Genomic DNA, 17,046 nt, shown 5'->3' with positions numbered 1-17,046 from the left:
AAGGTAATTTAGCTTCTCCTGTGTCTTAGTTTCTTCATCTGTAAAATACCTTACCAAACAGAACGATAATTGCCTATCTTGTTAGGGAGGTCGAAAGGGAATTAACTTAGTTAAGACAAGTAAAGCTTCTAGGTTAAAGGCAAATAGGGAGCACTCAAATATTAGCTATTATTATTAGAAGACTTGGAAGGGACCTTAGGGATTGTTGACTGGTCCTGGGGTCCAGTACCAAAATGGCTAACTCTGAGCAGCCCTTGTCAAGACATTTGACCTCTGTTAGCCTCATCTTCAATTAAATAAGAGTAGTGGACTGAATGACCTTAATAATTGCTTTCAGCTTTCACTTTTTATGGTCCATTTTTGTTTTTCCTTGTTTCTTACTATTTTTCCTCTTTCCTGCCTTTAACCATTTTGTCAACAGATCCATGACCAGAGTGCAAAATGGGAAAAGCATCTGTCTAAGATAGTTACTCTAGAAATTTGATGGGAAGGAGGAGGATTGGGCCACCAGTTTGATATTTGAAAGTCTTCCATCTTTTGACCTACCCAGCGAATTGTGTGGAACTCAGTTCCTTCTGCTACATTCTTTAGACCAGAATGCTTTCTTCTTTCTTTACCTGTGTTTGCCACATAGTAAGGCTCTATTCACTCATTCAAGAAAACTTTGAGTACCTACTGTATACAGGCACTGGGAAGACAAAATCAAATGAGAAATGGTCCTTGGTTACATGAATGAATAAATCCAGACCCTGCTCATCCTAGCCTCCAGGAATGATGCCCTTCTAATTACTCCTTACTAATTTGGGACCTAGTTAGTGTTAGAACTATATACTACTCTTCAGGGACTTCCCTGGTGGTCCAGTGGTTAAGACTCCTCGCTCCCAATGCAGGGGGTCCAAGTTCGATCCCTGGTCAGGGAACTAGATCCTGCATGCTGCAGCAAAGATCCTGTGTGCCACAACTAAGACCTGGTGCAGCCAAATAAATTAAAAAAAAAAAAAAAAAAGAACTACATACTCTTCAAAATTTAGATGTGGACGGTGAATTCTTTCTGAGGCAGTGTGGAATAGTGGCTGAGAATGAAGGCTCTGTCATTATTCTGTCTTTGATGTGTCCCAGTTTTTTGACTTATCAATTGATTCGCCTCAATTCTTACACATAACTTAAAAATAAATTAAAATCACTTTAACTCTCAGAGGTCTATCTAATTGGTACTGTTAAGTAACAACAGTAAATCTAAATCTTAAACTTAAAAACAACAACAAAAATCTTGGCCAGATCAGTGAGGTGACATATGAAATGAAGTTTCAAAGGGGCTACATATTATCTTTCCAATTTAATATTATTCTATGAATTGCTCATTGCTTGAGGGGAAGGAGGAGAGGACGTGGTTTTTTTTTTCCTAATTGCAGGCACATTAAAAAAAAGCTGAAAAATCACAAAATTATGGAGGTACAGTACAAATAACACTTCTTGCGGTACGTGGGCCTCTCACTGTTGTGGCCTCTCCCGTTGCAGAGCAGAGGCTCGGGACGCGCGGGCTCAGCGGCCACGGCTCACGGGCCCAGCCGCTCCGCGGCACGTGGAATCTTCCCAGACCGGGACATGAACCCGTGTCCCCTGCATCGGCAGGCAGACTCTCAACCACTGCGCCACCAGGGAAGCCCCAAATAACACTTCTTAATGAATCATTTGAGAGTTAAGTTGCTGACTTGATGCCCCATCACCCATGAATACTTTAGTTTTCCTATAATCATGGACATTCTTCTATATAACCATAATATAACTTCTATAGTCAGGAAATTAACATTGCATAATTACCTCTAATCCTCAGCCCCGCTCTTCCATGTTTGGGCACTGACTCCCCATTCTGGATTGCCCCAGTGTGCAGACACCCTTATAATCCTGCTTCTCCCCACACTGGGTTGCTCTTTGTAGATTTACTCCTCGCCTAGCATAAGCTCTGACCTCACTCTAGGCTACCATTCCCCTGCCACAGCTCCCATTCCCGTTTCCACGCTAGACTTTTCCTTGCTCTGCCCTTTGTTTTGGGAAGGAGGTGGCTAATAAATAACTGGGTCCTTATTGCTTCCTTCCATATCACAATTGTTTAAAACATTCAAGTAAAATGAAATGCATAAGGAATTTTTTGTTTCTAGAACTATTGCAAGGCAACTTCAAATGGTGTACCTCAATCCTTGTCAATTTACTTGCTCTTTTAAGTCTACAGATGTGGTCCTATTGAACTACACTATATCTGTCTCAATGTTTTATAAACTTTTTAAAAGCAGCAGAACTATTTTTTCCAAGTGAAATGTTACATAGAAGCTTAATAGGTAAACCAGATCAAAGCAGAATATGCTGTTAAAAGTAGACCTTCCTCACATAACCTCCCTTCCCCCTTGCTACCATGACCCACCCCAAAGCTGGGAGGGCAAGTGGGAATCAGCAATAATCAACCTCTGCCTAATGACTGAGGAGAGGCTCCTAGCTTTGCAGCTGCTCTGTGTGGGACCTCCCGTAACTCAGATATCTTTGGGGTTGTTCTCCCCCACCTTTGGTATGGAGGCTGTCCTCTGGTTGGTTGACCTAGGGCCCTTCTTCTTTGGCCTTCCTGATCCTGTTGTCCCTAGATATTTCAGAACTGACTTTTTAAAATAAACTTGAGTTAACTGAGAAGCTTCTGGATAACCACCGTACCTCCTTAGGTAGGTTTTTTCATAGGTATTTTATTATTTTTGATGCGATTGTAAATGGAATTGTTTCCTTAATTTCCCTTTCTGGTAGTTTGTTGTTAGTGCATAGAAATGCAACAGATTTTTGTATATTAATTTGTATTTATATTAATTTCGTATCCTTCAACTTTAACAAATTCATTGATGAGCTCTAGCAGTTTTTTGGTGGCATCTTTAGGATTTTCTATGTATAGTATCATGTGATCTGCATATAGAGACAGTTCTACATCTTCCTTTCCAATTGGGATTCCTTTTGAATAATGACCATAGAACAACCCTAGGTTTCTACAGAATATAATTCAAAAAAAATTTTAAATACCATTTGGGAAGGAGGTGGCTAATAAATAACTGTGTCCCTGGCAACCCTTTACAATTCTGAAATCGTAAGCCTGTTACTGTCGTTAACAGGATTTCTCTCAAAAATGCATGCCAATTTCCTGCTTGAAGAATTGCATAGGGTTTCTCAGGCTACTGTTCTACAAAAGGAGCAAATAGGGGAGCTTTAAACTTAGCTGTTCATACTCTTATCACCGCAAAAATCTGTACGAAATAACATAAGATTGTATTGCTCTTTCTGTGACCTTTGTTTAAAGAAGAACAGTTGATAGACTAAGTTGTTTGAGCTTAATTTAGATGTCCTAGCTGCCGATGCCTCTATGCATTCTGTACCTCACTAGTGCTCCAAAAATTGGAGGGATAATTAAGGTTTCTTGATAGAGTCATTGGCCTCAGGTTAATAACCTTTGTTCTAGGATATGAGGTGAGGATGCTGGGCAGAGGGAAGGGAAGGACTAGAGGTGAGACTGCATAGCTGGGAAGTGGAAGAGGCAGGATCCAACCAGACTGTGATACTTGGTTTTTGTTTTTTGGGTTTTTTTTTGCGGTACGGGGGCCTCTCACTGTTGTGGCCTCTCCCGTTGCGGAGCACAGGCTCTGGACGCGCAGGCTCAGCGGCCATGACTCACGGGCCCAGCCGCTCCGCGGCATGTGGGATCCTCCCCGACCGGGGCACGAACGCGTGTCCCCTGCATCGGCAGGCGGACTCTCAACCACTGCGCCACCAGGGAAGCCCCAGATTGTGATACTTGGATTTAAGCTGTTTGTCAGCCATTTCTCAAGAACGGACAAATCTGCCTTCATTCTATCTGTGTGCTTTTAATAATGTAATAAAACCCACTTCTGGCTGACGTAAACAGAAAAGGGCAAGTTTATTATACAGATACAGGTTGTCTTATGGAACTCAAGGACAGGGATGTTCCTGGGCTTTGGGATGATACTAGAACTAGGGTCTGGAACCTGACAGAATTTTCTTTCATTTCTGTTTTAAGTGAGGCAGTTCAGTTAATGGATGGTTATTGTAAATCAGGAAGACTTTCCAAAAGTAAGACCTGAAGTAATCATCTGAAAGTGTAGGGGTGTGCTCAGGGTTGAGGAGAGAAGGAGGTATTTGCACACGAAAACCCAAGGAAAATAGAGTTTCAGGTCTTATTGATGTCAAGTAATTAGGAGGAAAAAGAGAACTGAGGACTGTAGCATTAACTTTATCTTTATGTAGCAGTGATTTATGCAGCAAGTAAAGGGGCATGGTTAAGAGCCACTAGATTGCTGGTTTCCTCCCTGTTTAAAGCCAGAAGGCTGAGCAAGAGTACCTCTAAGATCCCTTCCAACTTCAAAGCTCTAAGACTTGGTACTCTGGCAGCATCAGCATCACCTGCGAGCTTGTTAGAAATGCCCACGGAATTCCCTAGTGGTCCAGTGGTTAAGAATCTGCCTTCCAATGCAGGGGACTCGGGTTCGATCCCTGGTAGGGTAACTAAGATCCCACATGCCTTGGGACAACTAAGCCCATGTGCCAGAACTACTGAGCCCACACACCACAACTAGAGAGAAGCCCGCTCACCTCAATGAAAGATCCCACGTGCTGAAATAAATAAATTAATTAATTAAAATAAATAAATAAATTTTTTTAAAAAAGAAAGAAATGCCCAATCTCAGGCACCACCCTAGACCTACTGAGTTGCAATCTGCATTTTAATATGATTCATAAATAGTTAAATAAGTTTGATGCATCCAGCAATGGATTATTATATAGGCATTAAAAAAAGATGTGTTTGTGTATGAATTGCTAAAAAATAATATAAAATGACTATTAATATTAATTAATGGTTTCATGATTCCATTAAAAAACCTACTTGTACACGTAAAAAAGTCTGAAAGGATATAAACCAAATTGAATTATAGATGATTTTCTTTTCTTCAAATTAATGTGTTATCTGAACTTTTAAAATGAGCATGTGTGATTTTACTTTCATTGGAGAAAAAAGTAAGCTATGCTTTCTTTCTGCTTTGTTTGGCTGCGCCGTGCACGGCTTGTGGGATTTAGTTCCCTGAACAGGGATCGAACCTGCGCCCTTGGCCATGAGAGCACAGAATCCTAACCACCAGACCACCAGGGAATTTCCCTATGCTCTCTTTTCGAAGTCACTTCAGATTTAACGCCTAGAATAGTGGTTAAAAGCGTGGACTCTGATGTCAGCCAGAGTTTGACTCTACCATTTTCTGGCTTTTTGACATAGGCCTAATAAGTTGGCCTCTGGAAGTCTTGGTTTTCTCATCTACATAATGTGATAATTAATAGAACCTACATCTTGAGAGTTTTGAGGATCAAATGAGATATTGGATGTCCAGTGCTTAGCACAGTGCCTGGACATAGTAAGTGCTTGATAAATGTTAGCTCTTATTACTATTATTATTCCTTTTTTACAGATCCATTCACACCCTCCCCCACCAAAAGCTTTCCCTTGGCAAAAGAATAGCAATAATAACAATAAAAACAAAACAGTAGGCTAATGACCTTGGTAAAGTATCAAATTGAAAAGAAATAAGATCAAGGTTTCCAAAACTCCCCACAGTTATAGTGGACAAAAGAGGTTTGGATAAAAGTACATGGCGAGGACTTCCCTGGTGTCACAGTGGTTAAGAATAATCCATCTGCCAATGCAGGGGACACGGGTTCGAGTCCTGGTCTGAGAAGAACCCACATGCTGCGGAGCAACTAAGCCCGCGCACCACAACTACTGAGCCCGTGTGCCACAACTACTGAAGCCCGTGTGCCTAGAGCCCATGCTCTGCAACAAGAGAAGCCACTGCAATGAGAAGCCCCTGTACCGGAAAGAAGAGTAGCCCCTGCTTGCTGCAACTAGAGAAAGCCCGCACACAGCAACGAAGACCCAACGCAGCCAAAAATAAATAAGTAAATAAGTAAATTTAAAAGTACATGGTATTAAATCTAATGGTATTATCCTGTAGGGACAACCTGTGGATCGGCAGCACATTTTTTTTTTTGTTGCAAATGTTTCTCTGTTACCTGTTCTGTTTCTTTGTGACAGGACACTTGAATTAGCTTTAGCAGAAGAGAAATGGAGGAACCATAGAACATTAAGGATGAATTCAGGAAGACCCGAGACCATGGAGAACTTGCCTGCTCTCTACACTATTTTCCAAGGAGAGGTATATTCTTTTGGCTTTGAAAACTTCCCATTTATATCAAGCGTAGATTGAAGGTGAAAAGCAGCTGGGTTTGGAGCTTCTGTCCACTTGAGAATGTCTTGAACATTACAATTTAAACGGGAAGGGCTAGCAGAACATCTGGCTCCCACATGTACCTCCTCTGAGCTCCAGACTTCTAACTACATACTTGGCATCTTCATTTGGATACCTCACAGCATCTCTAATTTATGTTTTTTCTTTCTTTTCGGCTGTGCTGCATGGCTTGCAGGAATCTCAGTTCCTCGCCAGGGATTGAACCCGGGCCACAGTAGTGAAAGCCCATAATCCTAACCACAAGGCCATCAGGGAACTCCCTCTAATTTATGTTTTAAACTGTATTTTTGGTTTTCTCACCAAATCTGTTCTTCCGGTCTTTCCCATCTCAGCAAACGAACCCATTATTCATTCAGGTACCCACGCTAGAAATCTGGGCATCATCTTTGATTTCTTCCCTTGATTTGATCTTGTTTCCTTCCTTCTCCAGTCCATTATCAAGTACTGTCTTTCTGCCTCCCAAATATGTCTCTGGTGTCTATACTTCTTTATCCCTTTGGCACCCCATTAGTTTAAGTTTTCATCTCTTGCCTGGCCCTCCTGGGCTCCCTACTTCTTTTGTAGTCCACTTCCAATCAGTTTTTCCACATTGCAGCCAGAATAACACTTGATTGATTGATTGATTGATTTGGCTCCCTGCACAGCTTGTGGGATCTTAGTTCTCTGACCAGGGATTGAACCCAGGCCCTTGACAGTTAAAGCCCCGAGTCCTAACCAGTGGACTGCCAGGGAATTCCCCAGAATAACATTTTAAAAACAGATTGGACCAAGTTGCTTTCTTGAAGTTCTCCTAGGCTTCTCATTGTACTTGAATGTATCCAAACTTGTTTTCGTGACCCTTACCTGACTTGGCTTCTGCTTACTCTGGCAATGTTGTTTAGTTCCACTCTACTCATGCTGTGGCCACTCTGGCCTCCTTATAGCTCCAAACATCTAAGCCTGCTTCCTTCTCAGGACTTTTACACATGCTGTTGTTTCTAACTGTCCTATTTTCTCACCAACTTCTTTTCATCTTTTAGGTCTCAGCCCTAATGTCATCTCCTCAGATCTTTTTCCCACCATAAATAAATAGGCTCATGTTATATTTATTTTGTACTTGTTTAAAGTCCTTCTTTCTCAGAGGACACTAAGCTCCATGAAGACAGAGCCCTGTCTGTTTTGTTTACTGTTGTATATCTCAGTCCCAGGTAGGTGGGTAGAAAATAGTAGGTGCTCAATACACCTTCAGAACTGAGTGAATGATCAGTCTTTGAGGGAGGAGGCATCGTATTTGTTTAGAGAGCAGAGGCTTTGGAACCAGGCAAAACCTGGATTCCGTCCTAGCTCTTTTACTTACTAACTGTGTGATCCTTGAGATCGTCACTTAATTTCTTTGAGCCTCAGTTTTCTCTTTTGTTAGATGGAGATAAAAACAACTTTCATAGGATTGTGATGATGGTTAAATAAGCTATCATCTATAAAAACACAATGCCTGAGACGAAGTAGGAATTCATTAACGTTGTTACCCTTTTTTAAAAAAAATTATTTATTTATTTATTTATTTTTGGCTGTGTTGGGTCTTCATTGCTGCATGCAGGCTTTCTCTAGTTGCGGCGTGCAGGCTTCTCATTGTAGTGGCTTCTCTTGTTGCGGAGCACGGGCTCTAGGCGCGCGGGCTTCAGTAGTTGTGGCCCTCGAGCTCAGTAGTTGTGGCTCGCGGGCTCTAGAGCGCAGGCTCAGTAGTTGTGGCACACGGGCTTAGTTGCTCCATGGCATGTGGGATCTTCTGAGACCAGGGATCGAACCCGTGTCCCCTGCATTGGCAGGCGGATTCTTAACCACTGTGCCACCAGGGAAGTCGCCAATCGCCCTTCTCTTGAAGCAAAAGTAAAGCCAAAAAATTGTTTTCAGCGTCTTATGAGTGCCTGTAGTATTTTAACTGTATCATTCTTATGGCATTCATACTTGCTTTATGGTTGACAAAAGTTTTACCACCTAATAACATGAGGCCTTTGAAGACAGGCTTTGCGACTGTTGGTTGGTTATAGATAAATGTGGCTCTAGACTTCTGTTAAGTGTATCCCAACTTGTAATGTAATAGACAGGATACAAAGGATGATAACATTCTAACAAATAGCAAACAACTCTGCTCTTCAGAGCCTCTGTCCTCATTCTTTAGGGCCCATAGTATCCCCAGAGATCAGTGAGGTACCAGGGCTTAGAAAACGGAAATGGTAGCTCTGGAGATGAAATTGATTTTTCTGATCATGAAGCCCTCACTTGTCAGGTGTTGCACAAAAGAAAGAAGAGCTCTCTGCCCTCCACAAACTGACTCAGACTTCTAGTAAAGCTCCTGATCTATGTCTTTTTCTTACATGAGATGGGGCTTGAATTAGTGTAGGTTTTATATTTTACTGTCAAGGATGGATGGGCTAGGGTGATGTTCAGAAAGAAGTTTATAGTTCTAATACTAGAACTATAGTTTTACTATTTCAGGAACACATTTTGAAAAATGCCTAGGAGTGACTGGAATTAGGGAGAGAGAAATTTCATGGTAAATTGGAAACAGGAAACTATTTTTCAGAATATTCATCCAACAAACACTGAGTGCCTAATATTTAAATAGAAGAATTTACATTAAAATTCAAAAGAAATTTTGTAGGCCTAATGTATGTTAGCACTTTGACACGTTACCTGTCAATTGACTTTCTCCAAAGAAATTGTTAACCCCATTTTATGGATAAGGAAACTTTTTAGAAGTTAAGTAATTGCCCAAATGATTAATAAATGGCAAGTTCTAAATCAGGTTCTCCAAGTCTGCAGCTGGGGTTGTTCAACTGTTCATAAATGCATGGAGGAACCAAAAGACCCATAAGAGAACTCTTTTGACTGAATTGGGGTAGTATAGGAGGAAGGTAGATGGTAAATCTGGTTGTTCCACAGTTATTTGTTTGTACCTCTATCACGACATTTATCGTCTGTCTTGTACTGTCGTTACTTGTATACGTGTCTGTCTCCTCCATTAGATTGGGTGTTACTAGAGAGCAGAGGCCATGTTTATCTCATGTATCTTGGTAACTTATTCAAATTCATTTAAAAACAGACTGGGCATCTCTCTCTCTCTTTTTGTTTTTTGTTTTCGCTGCACCAAGTGGCATGCAGGGTCTTAGTTCCCTGACCAGGGGTTGAACCCGTGCCCCCTGCAGTGGAAGCATGCAGTCTTAACCACTGGACGTCAGGGGAAGCCCTGGGCATCTCTTTTTATACGTTGTTTTTATTTCACAGTGCTTGACATGGTATCTTGCATGCAGGTGCTCAGTAAATGTTTGAATTAAATTGAATCCAAGCCTCTTAGGACCAGTTGCCTTTGAAGAAACTGGTGGTGCAGCCCATATCCTAGCAGCTCTTCTCTTAGCAGGCTCAGCAGGGTTGGGGGGCCCAGTGACAGAATAGCTGAGAAGCTAGTATTCATCCTTCCCTTGTCCTCTGAGGGACATCTTGCTGCCAGAGTCCATTAAGCATGGTAGGGAGCCCAAGCATAGCATTGAGATTTGGGATTTGGCTTAGCCCAGCCATAGCCAAAGAAATGCTGAGGCGAGACTGGTGTTGGTAAGTTGGAAATAGCATTGGACTAGAAGTCAGAAAACTTCTTTTCTGTACTTGGTCTTGATACTTTCCAACTTTGTGACTTTAGACAAGTAACATATCTCTGAGCCTCAAATTCCTCATTTACGTTATGGGGATAACAAGTTTCAAGGCCAGTGCAACCTCTAATCTGAAGATGGTAAATTCATTTTACCCAAGCCCTGAGTTCAGTTGAGATAATCACTGATTTTTCTCCCCTGAGCTATTTGATTAATTGTTCCTGGGACATCAGGCAGACTGTGTGAACATCTAAGGCAGGTGCCATTCTGTTAATTTCAAGTCTGACTGCTCCCTAGGAGACACAGTGATGGAAACACCTGCTGCTGGAAATAGGCAAGAATGTGTTTTCCCAACTGAACAGTTGAGTGCATTAACCTTTCCTTTGGGAAGAGGCCAAATTTAGGTCTATTATGATATTTCCTCAAAAGATAATAATGTGACACTGGAGCTTCAGTATTGAAAAGTGAGGTTGTTTTAATTTATAGCAGCAAGGTGATTTGGGCTCCAACTTCCAGGTGCTGCTTTTAAGTTGTTTAGATAATTATGCCCTTAACTAATGATATTAGACAGTATGAAGCATTTTAGCCCTCTTTCTAGAACCCTGGAGCAAAAGCCAAAGTGCCTTTAGTTGGTCCAGAAAGAAGGGATTTTCTTTTATTGCAGTTAAAAATATTGTCTTCTTTATCTATGCGGCCCTGTTTTACAGAGAACAACTCGCTTTGTGAACTTGGATAAGTACTTCATGTCTCTGGTCTTCACTTTCCTTATTTGAAAAATGACAGGATTAGATCAGCTAATCTCTAAAGTCCACCTTGCCTTGATTTTAAGTACTAGTATCTGCCTGGTTGTACTGTTTCTTTGGGAATATCTGGTCCCTAACCCAGTGTAGCATATTCATCATTGTAAAACAAGAGTTTAGGAATTTTGGTTCTTAACCCATTCTTTTTTTTAAATATATTTATTTATTTATTTATTTTTGTCGTTGTTGGGTCTTCATTGCTGTGCGTGGGCTTTCTCTGGTTGAGGCAAGTGGGGGCTACTCTTCGTTGCAGTGCACGGGCTTCTCATTGCTCTCATTGCTCCTCTTGTTGCGGAGCATGGGCTCTAGGCGCGTGGGCTTCACTAGTTGTGGCTCACGGGCTCTAGAGTGCAGGCTCAGTAGTTATGGCGCACGGGCTTAGTTGCTCCACGGCATGTGGGATCTTCCCAGACCAGGGCTCGAACCCGTGTCCCCCGCATTGGCAGGCAGATTCTTAACCACTGCGCCACCAGGGAAGCCCCCCCTTCTCCTTCTTCCTTCCCCTTGTTTTAGTTATGTTTAAGCCAAAACAGTGATTGCCCAATATGAGATAACTAATTTTAAAGTCACTGGAAAGGACAAAGTTTATATGTGTAAGATCGTATTGAATATTTTATAAATAATAATGAATTTAGTGATGAATATAGTATATAGTGACAACTTTAATCCCAATCCACAATTGGGGGGTGGGGTGGGCTGGAGGAGAGCAATAGAGGTAGAGGCTGGGGTAATGATTTATCTGGCAAGGCTTTTGGGCCTTTTGTTTCTATTACATATTGCATATTACATAGATCCATCAAGCCTCTAACTTCTCCATTTTAGGTCAACTCTGCAAAAGACAACTCTTTTTCTCTCTGATTACATCTTTTCAGGTTCTGTCAGATGTCTGTGTATTGGCTTTTTCTCTAATTGTCTTGATAAAACCCAAGACTCTGGTTTGGAGTGAACTGGAGCAAGCTGTATGGTCTGGTTGGTTTGAAGGTTAGGAAAAAGAGATGTTCTACATGATCCATTTCAAATTATTAAACTTCTCCATTTGGATTGGAGGCCTCAGTTCCAGATAATATAAAGTGTAACTTTATTACCTAATTTTCTGCTGTTTGTTCCTATGTCTTTTTGAGGGATTTCAGTACATGTGGGATTTGGGCATTCCTAAGTACTGTCATACCATCTGACAAACACACCAATCTCACCAATGTTTTTAATATGATCACACATACCTGTCAGTCTAAACTTCAAAAAACCAAAAAAAAAAAAAGCATTGCAGTACTATTTAACAATAGCCAGGTCATGGAAGCAACCTAAATGTCCATAAACAGAGGAATGGATAAAGAAGATGTGGTACATATATACAATGGAATATTACTCAGCCATAAAAAAGAATGAAATAATGCCATTTTCAGCAATACGGATGGACCTAGAGATTGTCATACTGAGTGAAGTAAGTCAAAGAAAGACAAATACCATATGATATCACTTACATGTGGAATCTAAAAAAAAGCTGCAAATGAACTTACCTATAAAACAGAAATAGAGTTATAGATATAGAAAATAAACTTATAGTTACCGGGGAGCGGGGATAAATTGGAAGACTGGAACTGATGCATACGCACTACTATATATAAAGTAGATAATAAGGACTTACTGTGTAGCACAGGGAACTTTACTCAATACTGTGTAATGGCCTATATGGGAAAAGAATCTAAACAAGAGTGGAGAGATATATATATATATATGTATAACAGATTCACTTTGCTGTACACCTGAAAGTGACACAACATTGTAAATCAGCTATACCACAATAAAAATTAAAAAAAAAATTAAATTGGGGAATTCCCTGACAGTCCAGTGGTTAGGACTCTGCACTCTTACTGCTGAGGGCCCAGACTCAATCCCTGGTCAGGAAACTAAGATCCCACAAGCTGTGCGGTACGACCAAAAAAAAAAAAACTTCAGAAAGAACATAATGTTTGACAGAACATCACTTTTAGGCAGTTTTGCAGCAGACAGAGGCAGTCAGTACCAAGTAGAAATTCAGGGAGACAAGGTTAAATGCTATGGGAGAGAGATTCTTATTTGTGTGACAAAGATTTTTTTTTTTTTGTCTTTATAGGTTGCTATGGTGACAGACTATGGAGCCTTTATCAAAATCCCAGGCTGTCGGAAGCAAGGTGGGAAACTATAACTTGAAATTCAGTGCTCTCATTTCACTCTCTTTACTGCCACCCCCACCACAGTTTAATTATAGGCTCTACTTTTTTCAGAGAGTAGTTTGTGTTTTTAGTGTAAAGATACGAATACGGACAGTTGATGACAGTTCGTTTTTAGCAAGTCTTAACTCAGAAGAATGGTGCTCTCTGACTTGTGGGGAGGGCTGGGGCATAACCACTTGTGTTCACTTCTAGAACTGACTCTTCCCTAAATTTCACCTGTGATCCTAGGGCGAGTCACTTGACCTCCTTTGGCTTAGGGTTTTGGGGAGGGCAAGCTACTTATTCTCTGAGGCCAACATTGTGAGTTTTCTGGTATATGGCATGTGGAAAGGAAATAGTATTGTAACGAATACAAATATACATAATGCTTTACTTTTCTTCACAATTGAGAGGTATCTATTGAACATTTTTGGAGTATCCTTTTCACATCTGTAATCTTATTTGTTTCTCAAAACAATTGTGTTAAGTAGAAAAGGTAGGTTCCACAGACTGGTGGCCTGATCAGAATGATTGAGCTAGGTCATGGCATGGCCAGGACTAGAACCCAGGCCTCCTGATGCCTAGCCCAGTGGGCTCTCTGCTCTGTTATACTGCTAGTGAATCAAAAGACTCAACTTGCTAATTCCTTGTGCTAAAATAAATGAAAGATTTATTAAAGATTTTAATGTAAAAGATGTAACCATAAGTGTTTTATCAGAAGAAAATAAAGAAGAATATTTGACTATATAAAAGTCAATATAGGGCTTCCCTGGTGGCGCAGTGGTTAAGAATCCACCTGCCAATGCAGGAGACACGGGTTCGAGCCCTGCTCCGGGAAGATTCCCCATGCCACGGAGCAACTAAGCCTGTGCGCCACAACTACTGAGCCTGTGCTCTAGAGCCTTCGAGCCACAGCTACTGAAGCCCACGCACCTAGAGCCCGTGCTTCGCAACAAGAGAAGCCACCGCAATGAGAAGCCCACACACAGCAATGAAGACCCAACGCAGCCAAAAATAAACAAATTAAAATAAAAATTCAATATAGAAGTATATTTGACTATGTAAAAGTCAAAAACATAATTGCAAAAATCATCATATGCAAAGTTAAGTTAGGAAAAAGAATTTTCAGTCCATATCACACAGGACTAATAAAAAAGAGGAAAGTAGGAAAAGGGGCCAAGGATATGAGAGGATAATTCATAGGAGAAAAAAATACCAGTTGAGCAGTAAATATCTTAAAAGATGCTCATTCTCAATATTGATTAAAAATATAATATAAACTGTGATATATCCATACAATGGAATACGGTTCGTCAGTACAAAGGAATGAGAATGAAGTATTGATACATGTGACAACCTGGATCCGTTTCCAGAAAATTTTGCTGAGTGAAAAAAGCTAATCCCAAAAGTTTACATATGTTATGATTCCATTTATGTAACATTTTTTAACAGCTTTTTTGAGACATAATTCACATACCTACATTTCATCCAAAGTGTACAATTCAGTAGTTTCTAATATATTCTAACATATTCACAGAATTTTGCAACTATCACCACAGTTTGAGAACATTTTCGTCAGAAAAAAGAAACTCTGTAGCTATTAGCAGTCACTCCAAATTCCCTGTCTCCCTCTCTCCTCTGCCCCCAGCCTTAGACAACCAGCTATCTACTTTTTGTCTTTATGTATTTGCTTATTCTGGACATTTCTTATAAACGGAATCATACAACATGTGGTCTTTTGTGGTGGGCGTCTTTCATTCACTTAGCATGTTTTCAAGGTTTACCTGTTTTGTAGCATGTATCAGTACTTCATTCCTTTTATTGCCATTCCAAAATGTGTGGAATCAACAGCCAGTTCTCCGGTTCTCTGATTCTTTGATAGCAAGTGGGCGTCCAACAATTCAGTTAATTCTGACACTAACTACCCAGAGGTACTGTCAGACTCTACAGGTTTAAGGTCTCAGTCTCACAAGACTGCCCTCATTTCAGACACCACTTGCAAGTATCCTGTCCCTGTGTTACGCACACTTCTGTCTGACCTGGCTATGAATTTGAAGGTTCCCACACCACCTTCCCAAGATTGGATAACTTGTTAGAACAACTCACAGAACTCAGGAAAATGCCATACTTAACAGTTACAGTTTATTATAAAAGATACAAATGAACAGCCAGGTGAGGAGGTACATAGGGTAGGGTCCAAAAGGACCCTGAGTGCAAGAACCTCTGTCTCTGTAGAGTTGAAGTTCATCACCTTCATGGTGTGTGGAGATACTTGCCAACTCAGAAGCTCTCCAAACCTTATCACTTAAGGGTTTTTGTGGAGACCCCATTACATGGCCATAATTGATTAAATCATTGACCACTGATCATTTAACTCCATCTCCAGCCCCTCTTCCCTCCCTGGAAGTTGGAATGGGGCTGAAACTTCCAACCTTCTAATCACACAATGATTCCTCTGGTCGTTACCATCTCCCATCTTGAAGCTCTCTAGCGGCTGACCAATAGTCACCTCATTAGCATAAACTTGGGTAAGATTGGAAGGGTCTTGTTATAAATCACTAGATGCTCCTATCAGGAAACTCCGAGAGTTTAGGAGCTCTGTGCCAGGAACCAGGGACAAAGACCAAATACATATTTCTTATTATACCACAGTATCAGTGCCGATATCCTAGTTGTGATAGTTTTGTGATATCCTAGTTTTGCCAAATGTTACCATTGGAGGAAACTGGGTAAAGGGTTCATAAGATCTTTCTGAATTATTTCTTTCAACTACATGTGAATCTAAAATTATTTTTAAAATATTTTTTAAAGTGTTGGCTATTTCCAACAATAGTTCCATTTACTATTGAGAACGTAAATTGTTACATACTTTGGTAATATCTGTTAATGTTTTTAATGTGCTTACTCTTTTGATCCAGCAGTTCTTTAGGGAATATAGTTTGCTTTATGGAATTATGTAAATTATGTACATCTATGCAGTGAACTATGCAGATGATAAAAAGAATGATAACTGTATTTCTAAGATACTTTGGCGCTGGTACTGTCTTCCTTTTACCATAAGGGTCAATGGAAAGTTTTTATACAATTCCACCACACTGATACCTGACTGATAGCAGTTGTAAGACACCATTGGTTATAAGAAGCATTCCAATTTCAGAGATGTTAAAGTGAGGGGGAAAAGTGCATCAGTAAAACAGGGTAAGTCTCAATTTACTGAAATGGAAAGGTGTCTAAGCTAACAAAATGAAAAAGCATGTTGCACAAGAATTTGTATAGCATGACCCTTCCCCCTTTTAAAGCATGTTTACATATGCCTAGTATTTTAAACATTATTGCATATATTTAGAAGAAAGTCTGGAAGAATAGGCAACAAATTATTAACAGTGGTCACCTCTGGGGAGCTTGGTTTGCTAAGGGAGAGATGTACATGGAAAAGGGACTTTCACTATTTGCAATTCTTTAAAACAAAATTTTTCTTTTACAGAAGTCCAACAGCTGATTTTGCTAATAAGGCCATACCTCTATCCTTGGAGACTATGTACTCTGCTGCAAATTGCATCTTGGCGAATTAGAAATGGCTCACCAGTAGTTTCCAAGCTTGCAATAAGCAATCTGTAATAAAGTTTCTCGTTTTACGTTCACTGGGATGTAATGAGGTGTAACTCATCCTCATCCCTATAGGGTATGCACCTCTTTTGATCCGAGGACAGCTTTTCTTGTCAGTGTACTTGCCATAGCTGCCAGTACCTGAAAGTCCCATCCTTACTTGAATATTTATGTGACACTTTGGGGACTGTGTGGCAATTAAAGGCCTGCCATCTTCCAGCAGTTAGTCTTCAACTCACTTGTGTCCATAGCCTGTCAGGTGATGCCTCTGATTGTGACTGCCAGTTTACAAGTCAATCTGTCAGTCTGACAGCTGTGCTAAGACAAGCCTTGGAAGGGGAGCTCAGGGAGCCAAATAATTAGATGGAAACTCTGTGAGTTCTAATCCTGGGCCCTTCTGTAGGTTCATTGGGTAACTGGAGCAGTTACAGTGTATTTCAGCTTCTCCACCCTTGCATGGAGGAAGATGATTAAGTCCCACCCTGAA

General features: G+C 40.6%; 1 protein-coding gene across 3 annotated transcripts in view; it reads left to right on the top strand.

Annotated features, from left to right (window-relative positions):
- ZCCHC17 (zinc finger CCHC-type containing 17) overlaps nt 1-17,046 on the top strand; it is a 55,432-nt gene that overhangs the window by 2,568 nt on the left and 35,818 nt on the right. For 2 of the 3 annotated variants that reach the window (XM_004312087.3, XM_073793050.1), the window contains exons 2-3: nt 6,125-6,245; nt 12,875-12,932. In XM_004312087.3, coding sequence (XP_004312135.1) covers nt 6,180-6,245; nt 12,875-12,932 — 124 coding nt within the window. In that variant the 5' untranslated portion in view covers nt 6,125-6,179. The remainder of the gene's footprint in view (nt 1-6,124; nt 6,246-12,874; nt 12,933-17,046) is intronic. The other variant, XM_073793051.1, reaches the window with a different exon arrangement.

This window comes from Tursiops truncatus, chromosome 1, assembly GCF_011762595.2.
Source record: "Tursiops truncatus isolate mTurTru1 chromosome 1, mTurTru1.mat.Y, whole genome shotgun sequence".
NCBI classification, from domain to species: Eukaryota; Metazoa; Chordata; class Mammalia; order Artiodactyla; family Delphinidae; genus Tursiops; species Tursiops truncatus.
The sequence above is the reverse complement of the archived record's forward strand: the minus strand, read 5'-3'. Positions and strand labels throughout refer to the sequence as shown.